The sequence below is a fragment of the Cololabis saira genome, chromosome 19 (assembly GCF_033807715.1).
Source record: "Cololabis saira isolate AMF1-May2022 chromosome 19, fColSai1.1, whole genome shotgun sequence".
NCBI classification, from domain to species: Eukaryota; Metazoa; Chordata; class Actinopteri; order Beloniformes; family Belonidae; genus Cololabis; species Cololabis saira.
The window spans coordinates 33,264,559-33,281,568 of record NC_084605.1 but is presented as its reverse complement, the minus strand read 5'-3'; the positions used below and the strand labels follow the sequence as shown (position 1 = coordinate 33,281,568).

Sequence of the window (17,010 nt, the reverse complement as noted above, 5' to 3'; positions counted from 1 at the left end):
TGCATTTTCCACATTCCCGCACTTTAATTGGCCAGGCTAAGCAGAAAGCGATCTATCTGTATTTTCTGAGCAGTGAAAACCTTTCTTGAGTGTGGAGTGAACGGCAGCTAAAAGGTCCCTATGGAATCACAGAGAGAGACAGCATTAGCCAGATCCATCCACAGCCAGAGGAGGGTTTATCTTATGGATTTTATTTTTAACATTCTTCAACATGAGGAAACTGTACATTTCTGTTTGAACCCTGCAAAAGAGAAAAAAATAAACTAATATAACCATTTTTTTAAAAATGCAAATAAAAGTTTTCCATTAAGTCAAAGTGAAAAAGTAAAAAATAATAGCCGGAACTGTATATAGCATAATATAATATAGCTTCCGTTGTAGCTGCTGTAGGTGGAGAAAAGAGGAAATACTACAATTGATTCACATGGACACCACATAGATCAGAAGAGCCTTCTGGGAGACAACTTTTCCTCCTTGGTGAGATATTGCATTACTTGGAAACCCACAATCTTTTGGAGGTCTTTACAACTCAAATATCTGAAACGTAACCCTGAATACATGTTCATGCATGCTGTTTGTTTACACTCACGAGGCTGCCAACATGGCCGCCGCGTCCCAGAATACACAAGATGTAACAACCAAAACATTTGAGAACCAGCATGTGTCAAAAACCAGGAGCCAGTCACCGCACTCACGACCAAAATATGCCAAGGTGGCAGAAAACCATGTGTAGACTATGTAAAAAAGAGGATCTGCACACTTAGATCAATGCAAGTATCTTTCCAGAACCAGCATGTGTAAAACTAAAATCGTGTTTCTTTTTACTTTCTACACGCTTAAATTATGCAACATTAATAGGCAAGATTATATAAACTGTACATGTAAATTTGAACTGCATACAGGATTTACAGTCATGAGCATCCTTTAATCCTGTGATTTATGTAATTCTTTGCTTGTGTTTGCAAAACATGGAAAATAAATAAATAAAAATCAGATGAACCTCAGATGAACAGCAGCCTTTTTCACATTGCCATTATGTATTTAACCAAAATATGGGTGGAAATACTCCTTCCAAATGTTTTAAGAGTGTAAATTGCAGCGATGTGCTGCTAATTATCAGTGCTTGATGAACTGATCATCAGCAAGTGTGCTATTATTAAAGTTAAATGTCACAAGGTTACAATATGTACATGTTCAAGTCCAGGACAGTGCAATCAGAAGATGACTGAACAAGTTTGTTTGGAAAGATTGCAAGAGAAAGTCTCCTCTCTCTAAAAGGAACATGGAAACACACCGGCTGCATTAGAATACCTGAAAAATAACAGCGATCAAGCTTTCAGAACAGCTGCAGTCTAGACCTGACTAGTTAAGGGAGCTGAGTATAGGAGGGTGCCCAAATCACTTGATGAAGGGCCAACATTCCTCCATAAGGATGTGAGAAACCGGAAAACCAAACAAAAACATGGAAATGACTACTTCAAGTTAATGCTGCTAAAGGTGGCAAGCTATAGGGCTTGGTCGTCTTGACGTCATCACCTGGCGGAGCCGCCATATTGGAAGCTACCTTAGCTGCTCTTCGGACCACTGAGCACTGTGTACAGACGTGCTCCCTCTTCTTTTTATCTTAGCCTACCGGTACTTGTAATCGTTACTTTCCGTTATTCTGTAACCATGGTAACCCGTTGTTGTGTTGTAGCTGCAGCAGCTCCTCACATAACAGACGTGGGGAAAAGATCGCTAATGGTTTAACTTTTGACTGCTTTCCTGCTCGGAGGCAGAACTACGGAGGCTGAGTATCTGAGATAACAGAGTAAAAGAGTCGTTGGCTCGCTTGGATCGCAGCTGTAAGACGACCAAACAAAACCTTCCACAGTAAACCACAAACAAACACTCACACAGACCGGGGTCCGATCATTCATACGGGTTTTATTCCCCACTTCTCCAGATAAACGCAGTTGCTGGCCAGCTCTCTGCGGTGCGATTAACCCCAATCTTCAGATAAAACTAGTTTGTTGAGAGTGGAGCTCCGACGAGGAGCTCCACTCTTTAGTAGGGATTTCATATGGATCCAAACCGTTAATAGTCATTATTTTCTCCATATACCGGTCCTTGGCTTCCTTGTTTAAGGTATCCCGGTAAATTCCAGTTCCTTTCCAGCATTTTAACATCTTTTTTTTGCATTCCGTCTGTTCACTTGGTGCTACTACACTGCTGTTTGTTTACACTCACGAGGCTGCCAACATGGCCGCCGCGTCCCAGAATGCACCTTGGTGACCAAGCCCTATTGCCTCATGGAGCTACTTAGTGGTACCCACTTGTTTTTTTCTTTTTCTCTTTGGCTTTTTCCTTCATGATGAATAAATAATGGTATACAGTAGTCAGAAAAAGGATTTATGATATTTCCTGTCTCAGGTTGTAATAGCCTAACACTTAAATCTTCTATAATTAGATGATTTATTTTTGCACATGACTCCAAATGACTACGGTATAGTTTTTCTTTGCATTTTTCACCTTCATAGGTCTAAGGACCCAGCTGGAAAGATACACAAAAACAACTTGCCAAAGCATTAACAAGTAATTCAAACCTTAAACTAGAAAGAACAGAAAGAGGTGTTAACAGTCCTAAAGAGGGGATATTCAAACACAAACTCCATTTTCAGATAAAGACACGACAACAGGTGCCATAAGAAAAAAAAAAATCACCCCAAAATAGAGGCTGAACAAGATCTGATCTCCTGCTGGTAAGAAGATGCCCTCTTTTTCATATTCTATAAATTCCTGACATCTCAACACAGTGAGCCAACATGTTCTGGAGAGCAACCGCATTCATCTCAGGTTTATGTAATGTTTACCTAAGAATAGGTACGTCTCCACTCAGCATCCTTAAATCAGTCTTTTATACAGGTCAGTGGCAGATGCAGTCATAAATCACCTTCTAAGGATATATTAAAACCGAACGAGACAGGAGGGGAAAACTTTTTTGCTGCGTTTGGAAATATGCAAAGTTTGATGCTTTGTACTGCAGCCTAGATAACTCTGGAGTTATGAGGATGATTCAGAGGAATTTCATTCAAGCCAGGATTTATGAATCATGAACCAGATGAATGAAAGCAGGCGCCATTTAGTTCATAGTTTGACTGAGATCCAACTGAAGGAGCATGTTCAGAAATACAGTATGCAAGATTGGTACTACTAGGTTCATTATGTACTATATTTAAATGGTGCATTTGCAGTCCTATGCTGACTCTCCCATTTCTTGGACTGATTTGGAGCATCATTGTGCACAATCCCAGATTTGCATGATGTAATATGCATTTGACATGGGCTAATGAGACTTCATGTCTGACGTTCTTGATTCAGAGGTTGTTTTTTTTTTTTTTGTAATTGTTATTATTATAATACAAACCCAAGAATTAATCAATTCTATATGACCTGAGCTATCTGGTATGCCCCATAGTGCAATCCTAAAACACTGGGCATATAGGTGAGTATGAGAATAATTACGATAATTACAGAGCTGGTTTGCCTACATTAGTCCTCTACTGAAATGTAAATTTACCTGTAGATGCCTGCATACCTGTAGATTCAATTCAATTCAAATCAGTTTTATTCATATAGCATCCATTCCAATGCAAATTGTCTAGGTGCTTTCCATAGACCCAGAGCACGACCTCGGAGCAAATATTAAAGAAACATAGGTAAGTAAAGAAAAACAAAAAAATCTCAGTACCAGATACTCAATACCAGACTGTCTTCTATCAAAATAAAAAAAACACTGTATTAGCTGTTGCTAAAATCCTGCTGTTGGTTTTGACTTAATGCAGAGTTGAAAAGCAAAGTTAATGCACTACAACCTTTATTTCTTGCATTTTATTTGTCTAATTCTTTTCAACGTATGTCTGTCTGTCTTTAATTTCTGCTTTTTTTAACACTTTTTATTTTGTCTTTTTCAAGTTTCACAGAAAGGAAAGAGAAAAAATAATAAAAATAAATAAAAATAAAGAATGATAGTAACAATTATAACATCATAACTTCCTGGGGGAGATGTAGTATTTTGCCATTCTTTTCTTTCCCTTCTTTAAGGGCATGGCTGGGATTTGACCTTAAATGTAGATTGTAGACCATTTTTGCCACTTTTGAGCAAAATCCCTTCCTCTAATTCTCAAACAAAAAGTCCATTTTTCCATGGCGTATATTTCTTCAACAATGTCGAGCCATTGTGTCAGTCCTGGGGGATCGCTTCTCATCCAGAGTCTTGTCAGGGCCTTTTTAGCAGCAACAGTCAATATTTTGAAGAGGTAGATGTCTCTTTTTTCAATTACTTCACCAGGCATAAGTCCCAGATATACAGTCCTTGGATCTTTAGGTATTCTTAGATTTAGAATTTCCTCCATTGTTTGGATAACATTATGCCAGAATAATTGTATTTTTGGACATGTCCAAAAGATATGAGAATGATTGGCTACTACATGATCACACCCTCGCCAACAATTCTGTTGTTGTTGTGTTTGTTTAGTCTTAATATCTGGAGTGATAAAAAAGCGTATGAGATTTTCCATCCAAATTCTCGCCATCTTCCTGAACTAGTTGAAGATTGCTGTGTGTTGCACATGGAAAGCCAATCACTCTCCGACAATACAACATTGAATTCTTGTTCCCATTTTGATCTGATTTATAATGAGTTTCTTCCATTACTTTTTTGGAGACAGCTATACAGTTTTGATACATTCTTTTATATGCGCATATCAAAAATACAATCATCACATTAGTCTCTGCTGATAAGTACCTATTCACTCCCTTGTCATAAAAGTAACGTAGCTGTAAATAACGGTACAGATCTCCGTTTTCAAGTTTAAACTCCCGTTTGAGTTTATCAAAGTTCTTAAAAGTTTTTCCTTCAACATATTGCTGTTATGCCCCTCTCTGACTACCTAATAAACGTGTCATCTAATAACTTGGGGCCAAAGTCGGGTGAATGAGAGGGGACATATCAATAATTTACTGTCCCCCTCTATTTTGTTTTTCTTAACAATCTCAAACCATGTTTTCAAAGTGTTTCTCAAGATTGTATTATCTTCCTTTTGATCTATACATTCTTTCCCCCCTAATCTAGCAGCGGGTGGCACTGTATCTAGTTTAAAGTTCAATATTTTTCCCTTTGGCTTGATATTCTGGGGAACACCAATAGATAATGTATCTCAGCTGAGCTGCATAGCAGTAAAGTTTAAAGTCAGGCAGGGCAAGACCTCCTCGCTCTTTATCTAGCTGGAGCGTTCTGAGTTTTATCCTAGGTTTTGCGCCTGCCCAAATGAATCTAGATATTAACTTGTTCCATGCAGAAAACTGGCATTCTGGGATCCTAATGGGGAGTGAGAAGAAGGCATATAATAGCCTGGGCATACATTCATTTTTATCACCTCTATCCTCGAACTGAAATCTAAAATGAATGTGGACCAGCGTGTTATATCTGTCTGAACTTTTGTTGGTCAAAGTACGGTAATTAAATTCAAACAGGTCATTTAAATTCTGTGTAATTATTACACCTAGATACTTTATCCATTTTTTGTCCCACTTTAGTTTATATTTACCCCTAATTTTATTATTTGGTATGTAATTTAAGCAAAGTACCTGTGTTTTTTTGATGTTCAGTTTGTATCCTGACATTGTGCCATAATTTTCCAAGGTGTTAATTTCTGCTTTTAAACTATTTTACTTTTTGCATTTAAAAAAAAAAGAATTTTTAAATATTTTTGCCTTTTATTTTTATTTTATTGTCTTGTACATGGAATGTGCTATACAAATAAACTTGCCTTCCATTGCATTGCTATGGCTAGCCTTTGTTAACAAAACTGATTTATAACAATGCTCTATTTTGTATTTATCTGTCTATCTGACTTGATATGAATAAAACGAGGTGTTTAAGGTTATTCAGGGGCAAATAACTGTTTAAAAGAGAATAACTCTTTTTGATGTGAAGCTAAATAATCTTTTTTAATAACCTTTATTCTTGAAACACAAATGTCTCAAGATGTTCTATTGTTTCCTTTATCTGATACAATAACATTATTTTTCCCCTTTAATCCCAGGATAAGCAAGCATTCCAGTGGCAACATGGGAGCATGCAGCAGTTTTTAAACAGTTTGAATGTATATCTTTGTCATTATAGCAATACCTCAGTTCTCAGGCTGCAATCTTTTCAGAGGTTTTGCTTCAAGCTACTGCTCAGGTCAAAACGTTTCCTGAATAACACAAATGTGGTGACTCACTACAACTGTAATTTGCCATGATGATGCTACATGTTACTACTCCTACTAACGCCATGCAGCATGCATTGTGTTTATGTGATAGAAGTTCCTGTGTGTGTAAATTCAGATAAAGCTAATGAGGCTTGGCCAGCAGTTAATTACCACCCAGTATTGTGTAACTACTCATTGGCACAGATGCTGGAGAGCACAAACAGGCCTGGGCTTTCAGGGGGAAAAGGTCACTGGTCTAGCAAGGAAGTGCGATAAAAAAAATCGGAAATAATTTATTGTGTCATTTGATGCCAAAGATCCCTAAAAACTCCAGAATTTCAAGTAACACAAGATCATTTTCTAGCTGAAATCAACTATATTTTTGAGCGTGCACTTTGCACCGAGAACAGTGCAAAGTGTTTTCCAAAGCCTGACACCCACTCACACCTAAATTCGCACACCGATGGAGGTGGAGTTGCCATGCAAGGTGGAGACCTCCACTTTAGAAGCAGATTTATTTCAGTGTCTTCCTCAAAAACACCAATATCTACCTGAGGATTCAACCCCTGACCTTGTGATTATTGAAGTATCATCAAATGTCTTTTAAATGTTTCAAACTTAGAAACCTGTAAGACAGAAAAGAAAAAAAAAACCCTGCAAAGGATGCAGCTAGAATAGAGGTTCAGCTATCCTCAGCCATCTGCCTGCAGGGCTTTGGTCTGTGCAGCGGGCCATTAAGATCCATTCAACAGCTGGGTAACAATGTGCTCGATAAGGTTCAGTCTGACAGTCTTCCCTGCCTCCACATTGCATTCTTTACTTGCCTTCTATAGTTTAGGGAGAAAATAAACCAGCTTCTTATCTTTGCCAGCAGCTGCCCTGTGGTTATGCCGCCCCACAGGGTGAGCGCTGCTGTCAGCATGAAAACGCTGGCAGGGAGGTCATGCCAAGGAGCTGCAGGAGTTGGAGATGGGTGTACAGGACTGCTGTGCATACTGTAACACACGACACAAATGCAAAGACGAGTTTGCGGCGCTATGACACTCTCTGACTCTGTGGCAGCCTCGGAGACAACAAGCGTCTGCTGGTGTGCTAATAGCGTAAAATATAACAACAGAATCGACACCGTGCAATCTGAGCAGGCCCTCTGACTTATTAGAAATCCCCTTCTGAAATCAAAAGACAGTTGACATAAAAATAACACCCAGATAAAATGACATCAACAGATATGTCAGAACAGGAAAAAAAACCCCCAGAGGGCGGGCACTCAAATGCACACAGACTTACAGAGACACGCTTGAGGGAACAGGAGCACTGACATTGCTATGAGCCAAAAACTGTGAGTCAAAGGTTGTTGATAACATGTTGTGACATCTTGATTACAGTGGGGAGGGAGTTAGGCTGTGTGCCTGTGGGAGAAGAGTGTGTGTCTTTGGTGTGATTGAGGTGTGCAATTTTTTACAGCCCAGGAAAATTAAAATCAATTTGAAGTACTTTCTGCTTTATAAACGTTGAGGTCAGCCACAATCGAATCAATATTTGTGAACATGAATAAATGTCACACATGATCACAGGCCGTATACTGTATTACTCTGAAACTCCCTGATGACTGCCTGAAGAAAACACAGACTGTAAAGCGAAGGATAATAACTGTGGAACAGATTTTATAACTTTAGAAATAAATGAAGATATCATTTCACTCATCACTCATCAGATTTTTGCAGCATTGATTTCTGCTTCTTTTTGGGTCTTTCTGCCTTCATTTGTGCTTCAGTACTGCAGTTTCATGATGGAGTGAAGACAGATTACAGATTAAACTCATGTTTCACTCCCATGTTTCATATTTCATTTATTTTCTGTTTCAACATTAAAAAAATCTAAAACTGTTAATTTTCAATCTGATCAACAAAAGAACCAGAAACAACTTTCTTCATTTATTACTGCGCATGTGCAATCCCCCCATTTGTCCAATCCTTGTTTTCAGTATCCTTGGAAACTAATAGGAAATAGAGAAAAGAGTTTTCCAATTGCTGTTTTAATTCCCGATTTCGATTTTCAAACACATCAATGAAATCGGATAACGGATAACGGATAATGGATAATGGATAACGATCCGTTTTCCGTTTTCCGTTTTTTATTATCAAAACAAAAGATGGGGAACAGATTATTTTGGTTTATTTCTCTATTTTTATTTTGTCATTTGAAAACAAAAAACGGATGGCCGCGAAATACACGGACCGATAACATTACTTTGGGAGATTACTCTTATTGAATGGATCTGTCATGAGAAGCAGTCCAGTCAGAGTGTTTATAACATTTACCTGACACTTTAAAATAACATAGAAATCTTTGTAGAAGCACTAGAAATGGTTAGAAGCACAGGCCATGTTTCTCCTTCAAATGGGGACACATTAGGAATATTTTGAAGCATATGTTTGGGTGTAAAAACGGGTGTACAAATGGATGCTCGGGTATCTTAAGTGACTGCCAACTGAAAAAACCTCCACAAACTGTGTCACTTTGTGCAGGGCCGGACTGAGGGCAGTGGGGTGCAACGGGACTGCAGCTGCTCGAAGGACAATCGAGCAGTTTTTAAGATGTGCGTTTGGTGAAACAAGAGACCAGCTGCTTCTAATGGTCCTTCATTAGAAAGCAAGTTCAAGTGTGTTCTCTGTAGCGGAGCATCTTTTTTGTAAAAGACCAAAGTACTCAAGCGTCATCCATGTCAAGTGGCAGGACCCTGTCACCCGGGCAACAGGAAGGAAGCTATTTTGAGCAGTGGGCACTCTGCCACTGCTTGAGGAGCCACAGCCCTATGGCTTGGAGAATGGCACCAACTGGCATGTAACTACAAAGACGTGTGTCATGTCGCTCTCAGCAGTTTGGTTTTTTTTCACTGCATATAGTCCACTGCTATAATGAAAGGAGTGGATTATTTAGCTGCAAACATGCAGGGGGAATAATAAACATAGCCACCATCGTGTGTACACAGCAGTGTGGTTAATATCTAGCAGCTTGAAGCAGAGTGGGCTCGGCTCCAGAACTGTAACAAGTGCTGCTGGCCACAACTGCCACAACATATAAGTCCTGCGACACTTCAGTACCCTCGAGAGCATAAAGTATTTCTAGAAATCAACGATAGCAATGATTTAACAGCAACAAGCAACATTTTGCAGAGGTTTTTTTTTGTTTTTTTTTAGCTGTTAACCCTTTAAAGTCTGTCATATGAAACAATACCCAGAGAACACTATTTTTTCCAATTAGAAGTGTTTACTACGGAAGCGTATTGCATTCACTTGAAAAAAAAAATCTGCTCTGTTTTTCTGAATTAATGAGATAATTATCTCAGAATTCGGAGAAAAGTTTTAATAAAAAAAAATTATTCTTCTCTGTTTTTCTGAATTAACCAGATTCCTCACAACTTGCAAGAAGCTGTCATTCCCTTGAGAGCTGGATTTCATGGAAGCAAACATGTTCCGCCTGTCCAGTTTAATACAGTTTTATTTTGCTTTTGGTTTGAAACATTGGGAGATATTCTTGTCTTTATGTTATATAGATGGTATTGTTATTAGTTTATCGACTTTGCGCAGGCACCTCAGGACTTTGTGGTTGTGAGAGCTTCTCGCAGGTTGTAAAGAGAGCAATAATTCTGAGATAATTAACTCGTTAATTCAGAAAAACAGAGCAGATTTTTTTTTTCATTAAAACTTTTCTCGGAATTCTGATAATTATCTCGTTAATTCAGAAAAACAGAGCAGATTTTTTTTTTTCTTATTAAAATTTTATCTCGTTAATTCAGAAAAAACAGAGCAGATTTATTTTTTCAAGTGAATGCAATACGCTTCCATAGTTTACCATGTATTCAATTTGAAAACAATGTTTTGTATCTTTATGAATACATTGGGTAATTCTTTTTCTTTTTTGAAATTGTACAAATTGTTTTGTTTATTTTTATTACACGAGTGGTGCAGAGGTCTCAGAAACTCATGCATCAAATAGGACACCACCAGTATTTTAGGGTTAAGGACACTAATAAATAAGAAAGTTTTACAATGTAGAAAATAAAAACCCTGTTAGACGAGTTTTTTCACCTCTTGCTCTCCTGCATTGTTCAGTCAAAGAGGAGTTTTAATGAGAAAACAGCCCTCCAGAGTGGAGCGAGATTGCACATTCAGCTCAAAGAAATTTACCAACGCACATCCAGCATGAGGCCATGACCCTTCGTGTTTCAGCTATCCTCTGCACTGTTATGGGCACAAATTAGTGGATAGATATTCTCAACTTCAGATTGTGTCCACACTGTTTTGTTCCTACACCAGAAAAGTTTGATAAGAACAATGTGTCTTATAATTTTAAGAGATGCACATCATTAGAATGTGTGGCTCCTGCGGCAAAGCTACGGTTGCCCGTCACGTGTCAGTTATGCACAGTACTCGAGTTGTAAAAAAAAATCAGGGGGATGGTGGATTTTATCATATGGGGACAGATGATTTGTGCTGATTACAAATAATATCATATAATATAACAAATAATAGCACTGACCAAAATACCTGCAGAAATACTGCAGGAATTACATAGCAGCAGTTAAATGCAGCCTTCTGTAAGCTTTAAATATCCACTGGGCTTACATCAAATACATCAAAACACAACAATAAAAAACTGTTTTCTGAACTTATCAATATGACTCTGTTCACAGGATAAGTACAATGGATCACTGCAAAAACTCAAAATCTTAACAAGAATATTTGTCTTATTTCTAGTTAAAATGTCTCATTTTAGTAAAAAAAAATCTCACTACACTTAAAACAAGACTCATCACTGGAAAAAACAACAATTTTCACCTGTTTCAAGTAGATTTTCACTTAAAATAAGTAGAAAAATCTGTCTAATTTGCTTGTAATGAGAAGATAAATCTTGTCCCACTGGCAGATTTTTCTACTTATTTCAAGTAAAAATGTACTTGAAACAGGTGAAAATTGTCAAATAAGTTATTTTTCTGGTGTTATTTTTCTGGTGATGACTCTAAATGTTGAAATAGCAGTAGCCCCTTTCACACAGAGATTCCGCAATATTGGTGTAAAGAAGTCCTGCCAATACGCCGCCTTTGTTGGTTCACACAGAACCATACAACGCCGGCATAACGCCGCTCCCGTCTGTAAATTCACACAGCATGCCGGCGTTCCGCAATCAGAGGCGTGACGACAGCGTCAGTCCGACCGTCATGTCAGCGGCATGCCGGCTGTGTCATTCACACAGACCCCGTTTCGTCTCTGTGACGGCTCTGTGACTACCTCCGCTGCCGGCTTATTGGTGGGGCCACTTGGCCCCCCCATTCCGCCTCCGTGACTTTCACACAGAACAGCGAGGCGGCTTAAAGGCGCAACGTTCCCGCCTCGAACTGGCTGTGTGAAAGGGGCTAGAAAAACCACATTCATTGATGAAATGACATAAGGGATGGAAATGAGGGATGGCAGTTTTACAGGGGGGATGATGTTTTTATTTCAGGGGGGATGCCGTCCCCCCTCATCCCCCCTCAACTCCAGTACTGCTTATGCAATAATGCCACCCATGTCCTTCTGTTTACATCTATCTCAAAGTGGAAATCAGACTGAAATCCAGCTGTTTCAACAAATTTTGAGTCAGCTCTTCATTCGGGCTGCTGAGGAAGGACGGTTTGAATCGTCACACAAACAAAAGCACACGTCCCCACGGCATCTGTTCACAATGAGCCACAACCTCCCCTGAGGAGCTCCAAGGTACAAAACAAGAGACACAAGCCGAGCAGAAATGACGCCGCTGCACAATGGCTGTCATCGTGCCTCACTGTAAACGCACTGGGAAACTTTTCCTCACCCAAAAAAGTAGCAGCAGATGTTGCTTAAGACAGGTGGTGTTGTGATGTTTGAGAGTGCATCGTACACATATTCAAATTGCTGTAAAAAAACATGGAGCAGGGTGTATTAAGTAAGTCTTGATTTTCTGTGATATCAGCCACAAGAGCCAGGGGCGAAAATCCCGGGGGGGACAGGGGGGACAAGTCCCCCCCATTAGTAAAGCTGTCCCCCCCCTAGAATAATTTGAGACAGAATTAATAATTTTGGAACAATGCAGTAGTATTTAGTAGTGATGCACCAAAATGAAAATTTGTGGCCGAAACCGAAAATCTCATTACACTTAAAACAAGAGTCATCACCAGAAAAATAACTTATTTGACAATTTTCACCTGTTTCAAGTAAATTTTCACTTGAAATAAGTAGAAAAATCTGCCAGTGCGACAAGATTTATCTTCTCATTACAAGCAAAATAATGAGTCTTGTTTTAAGTGTAATGAGATTTTTTTTAACTAAAAATGAGACATTTTAACTAAAAATAAGACAAATATTCTTGTTAAGATTGTGGGTTTTTGCAGTGTATTATGTCAGATGTGCTGTATTATTGCCACCTTCCACCTAATACCATTGTTTTGTATTACTCTAAGAAAGGTCTTCTGCCTGTTTGCGAGATAGAGATGAAAATGCTGTATTAAAGGAAGGCTAAAACTTTTATTCCTTGTCCCCCCCTGGATTTATTCTCTAAAATTTTACTGTTTATTGTCCCCCCCAACTATGAAACGGGATTTTCGCCCCTGACAAGAGCTTCACTTATCCAGTTTTAACATTAGATTTCAAATACAGTAAAGTCCTGTCTGGGAATAAGGGGACTAATGTTCTAATATTGAACTTAAACTTACAGTAAAATTACAGTCAGGCTGTAATTCTATGTTAATTGTGGTTGTAAGTTTTCAGTGTTTCCATTGTACTTACGGGTGCCATCGAAGCGTGTGGCGATGGTGTCCAGAAAGGTGTTTTGTGGGGCCAGGAGCCCCTTCATCACAGGCATTTTGACCTGGATGTGGGATGGCCAGCAACTGTCTGGCGGTCACAACATCCCAGAAGCACAGCAAGTTGTTTCCAGGGGGTCTTAGCAGGCGCTGGAAACTTTGAGGGTGACAGTCCAGTCCTGGACACGTGGACACACATTTACAGTTAGTGAGACCACATTTCTCCTGTGCGATGCCTCTCTGTGAGACTGTGAGACAGTCTGGGAAAGATAAAAATAGCTCAGTCCAGCAATGCAGAGGTTTGGGTGTAGAATCGAAAAAGGTGAAAATTAGGACTATAGCAAGCAATCAGCAGAAGCTGCTCAGTCACAGAGGGATCAAGTCCAGGTGATGCTGAGATCCAGCTGTTGCTAGCCTGCACCTCTCAGTCAGGGCAGGGGGCCGATCCCTGCAGCAATGGAAATGAAGTTACCTGTAAGCCAGCTGCTCATCCAATTCATAGGCATCCCTCAGCTCGGTGATCTGTGAGGCGTGATGCAACTACTCTGCCGTGGAGGAATAGTTACATCTTATTGAGCTTTCTCTGTCTGTCTCGCATCCCATCCCTCCTGTGATCCGCCAGCCAATGAGACGCGGGCACTCTCTGTGGGGACCTGTTCTCAACTCTGGTGGTACAGGGAGAGAGAGTGAAGCAAGGGAGGGAGAGGTAGACGAGAAGAGAGAGGGAGGATTCTTTCCGAGCATCTGACAGCACCATTACACCCCAGAGTGCTACTATCAGCACATGGCTTTTGTGTGCAGGTCTGCAAATCAAGGAAAGATGGATTACTTGAGAGTTGGTCACTGAAGGCTATTGTATCCAGATGGACTGTGTGCCATTGTCCCGTTTCACCACAGGAGTCTGGCTCAGCCAACATTGTCAAAGTGAAATATTCACTTATTTTCATTTTCTTTCAACTAAATGATGAAACTGCGTGAGGTCTTAAATGCAATCACTTTAATTCTAAACGGAGATAGTCATTATTTCCCTATCAGCCTTCACAGTATCCCCACGAGAGAATTAAGGCTCTGGGATAAAAGCTGCTAAGAGTGGATTTAAAGGATAAGCCGTGAGGACCTATAACACCAAACATAAAACATTTTCACCCAAGGAAACAGTGAGGGAAGAAACTCAAGTGAAGAGGCTTTTATTAGCAACATGTAGGCCTATCGTTGTTCTTTCAAAGGATTTAATCAATAGATCTCATTAGAGTTATAGTCATCTAGGAAAGATGACCCCCAGCCATTAATTCATTTAATGCGATTGGCATTAAATATTAATTATTGACAGTGACATTAAGAAACCTGATGATTAAAGGTTATTTAAGATGTCCCATCACAGTACCACTGGACAAACCACATCCACACAAATGCACTGTACAATACCCCGCTTCTAGTTAAAACATTAAGACAAACTCAGCCGTAACTTCCTTAGTGATCCTGCTAAAAAGAGAGACAAACTATACGCTGATCAGCTGCAACATTGTGACCACTGGCTGATCAAATTGAGTAAAAGCTGCTCATCTTGCAGAGGTGTCAAGTAACGAAGTACAAATACTTTGTTACCTTACTTAAGTAGAAATTTTGGTTATCTATGCTTCACTGGAGTAATTATTTTTCAGACGACTTTTTACTTTTACTCCTTACATTTTCACGACATTATCTGTACTTTTTACTCCTTACATTTTAAAAACAGCCTCGTTACTCTATTTCATTTGGGCCTTTAAAAAAAAACTATCCAGTTAAATTGCTCCATCCGGATAGAGTGAATTTGGTTGTGGTTGTTTCAGATGTTCTTGTCCAGTTTTGTTCTTACATCCGTTCCCTCAGATTCCTGCAACTAAACTTGGATGTACATTCCAATAAAGGTTAGGATAAATGATAACATGCCTCTGAAGTTTGACTTTTTCCACCATTACAATACTTATAGGCAACTAGTCATCATATCTTCTGCTCTCTGAAACACATGTTAATGCTCAATAGTACACATATATGCTTCTTTAATATATTTGCATTATACTAAGATGCATTCATTTTCAATGGCTTTTGTCCCCCTTACATTACTTTTACTTTTATACTTTAAGTAGTTTTGAAACCAGTACTTTTATACTTTTACTTTACTAAAAAACTTGAGTTGATACTTCAACTTCTACAGGAGTATTTTTAAACTCTAGTATCTATACTTCTACCTGAGGAATGAATGTGAATACTTTTGACACCTCTGTCATATTATGACAATGCCATGTTCTGCAGTGGCCGTCTCGCTAGGACGTCTGTAGTGGATAGGGTCGCCACCCGTCCCTTGAAATACGGAATTGTTCCGCAATTGTGAATTAAAAGTTGCGTTCGTATTGAACCAATACAGACACATATTATGCTCTTATTTATTTATGTAATAATATACAGGTGAAGGTCGGAAAATTTGAATATATTGCACAACTTCATTCGTAGTAAATTCAACTAAAGGTGAAAAAAATATATTATTTCCCACTACATTCAAAGTGAGATATTTCAAACCTTTATTTGTTATAATTTTGGTGATTATGGCTCACAGTTTATGAAAACCCCAAATAAAAAATCTCAAAAAATTAGAATATATTATGAAATCAATAAACAATTCAATCATCAAAATTATAACAAATAAAGGTTTAACATATCTTGCTTTGCCTGTAATGAGACTATGTAATATACATGTATTAGTTTCACCTTTTAAGTTGAATTATTGAAATAAATTAACTTTTGCACCATATTCTTCACCTGTATGTATATTATACATCTGGGCTGATGTGGACGTACGTAGAATAGGAGGCTATTTCAGTTGCTAGTATGGTTGGCTGTCTGTACAGTCATGCAAGTTCAATGCTATTAAAGCACTTTAAACTTTAAATCAAAGCGTTTCGTTTTTTCTATAAAATAAATACATTCCTATGCATCTTAGAAGTTTTGGGGATGTCCCTTTTTTTGGCGCCTGTGCTGCTGAAATCGGGGTGTCCCCCGTATTTCTATTTCTGAAAGGTGGCGACCCTAGTAGTGGACCCCTCAACATTATTTTAGGATGCTCTCAAAGACCACAGCAAAGAGTCTCAGGTTCATTTGGTCTTCAAACACCACATATATCAATCTGATGGGACCTGATGGCTCCATTGATCTACTGTAGCTAACATGCTAGTACCAGACACTTTAGGACATGTCAGATGTTCTTTCATCTTTGCCCTGATTGATCAGAGCTACGTTGCTATTTACTTTACAAAAATTCTGTCTTATGAGCAGCGGTTCTGGTGCCTCTCCCGTTCACAGCCATTTCCACCGGTACTGAATGTACCGAACAAATCTCGATTGGGTGGGAATAGGTTTTAAGCAATTACTCATCTAGGAATATCCATGAGCCACTGTTCAAAACAGCCAAGATCTCTGCACTAATCACTAATAACACCTTGGATCAATATGTTTTTAATGTAAAACTCATAACAGTTATTGAATGAATGAATGAAGTTTATTCAGTCATGACAACACAAAACAACACCAAAAAAACATTGTGCACAGCATTAACATTTCATACAAAACCAAAAATGTGTTGAACAATGAATGAAAAGGCATAGGCTGAAGCAAAATGCTTATAAAAGCCTATCCTATTGTACCAACTTTCTTTTTTTGGCTACCGACCTCCAGAAAACCAAAAAGAGAATAGAAAAGCAAAGAAACAACAAAAGGCAAAGAAACAATAGAAAAGCAAAGAAACATTTACAGATAGTCAATTGCACTTATAAGCTTCAAAAATAGCTTTAAAAACCATTTTCTTAAAAACAAAAAGAGAATGACATGTTTTTAAATGTATGTTGGCATCATTCCAGAATTTAACTCCAGTAATGGAGACACATCTCCTTTTCATACCTTTTTTAGCTTTTTGTACTGTGA

General features: G+C 38.7%; 1 protein-coding gene across 1 annotated transcript in view; it reads right to left on the bottom strand.

The window, feature by feature from the left end:
- kcnh4b (potassium voltage-gated channel, subfamily H (eag-related), member 4b) overlaps nt 1-13,481 on the bottom strand; it is a 61,993-nt gene extending 48,512 nt beyond the window's left edge. Inside the window, exon 1 of the mRNA XM_061709374.1 lies at nt 13,040-13,481. Coding sequence (XP_061565358.1) covers nt 13,040-13,115 — 76 coding nt within the window. The 5' untranslated portion in view covers nt 13,116-13,481. The remainder of the gene's footprint in view (nt 1-13,039) is intronic.
- Between the last annotated feature and the right edge of the window lie 3,529 nt (nt 13,482-17,010).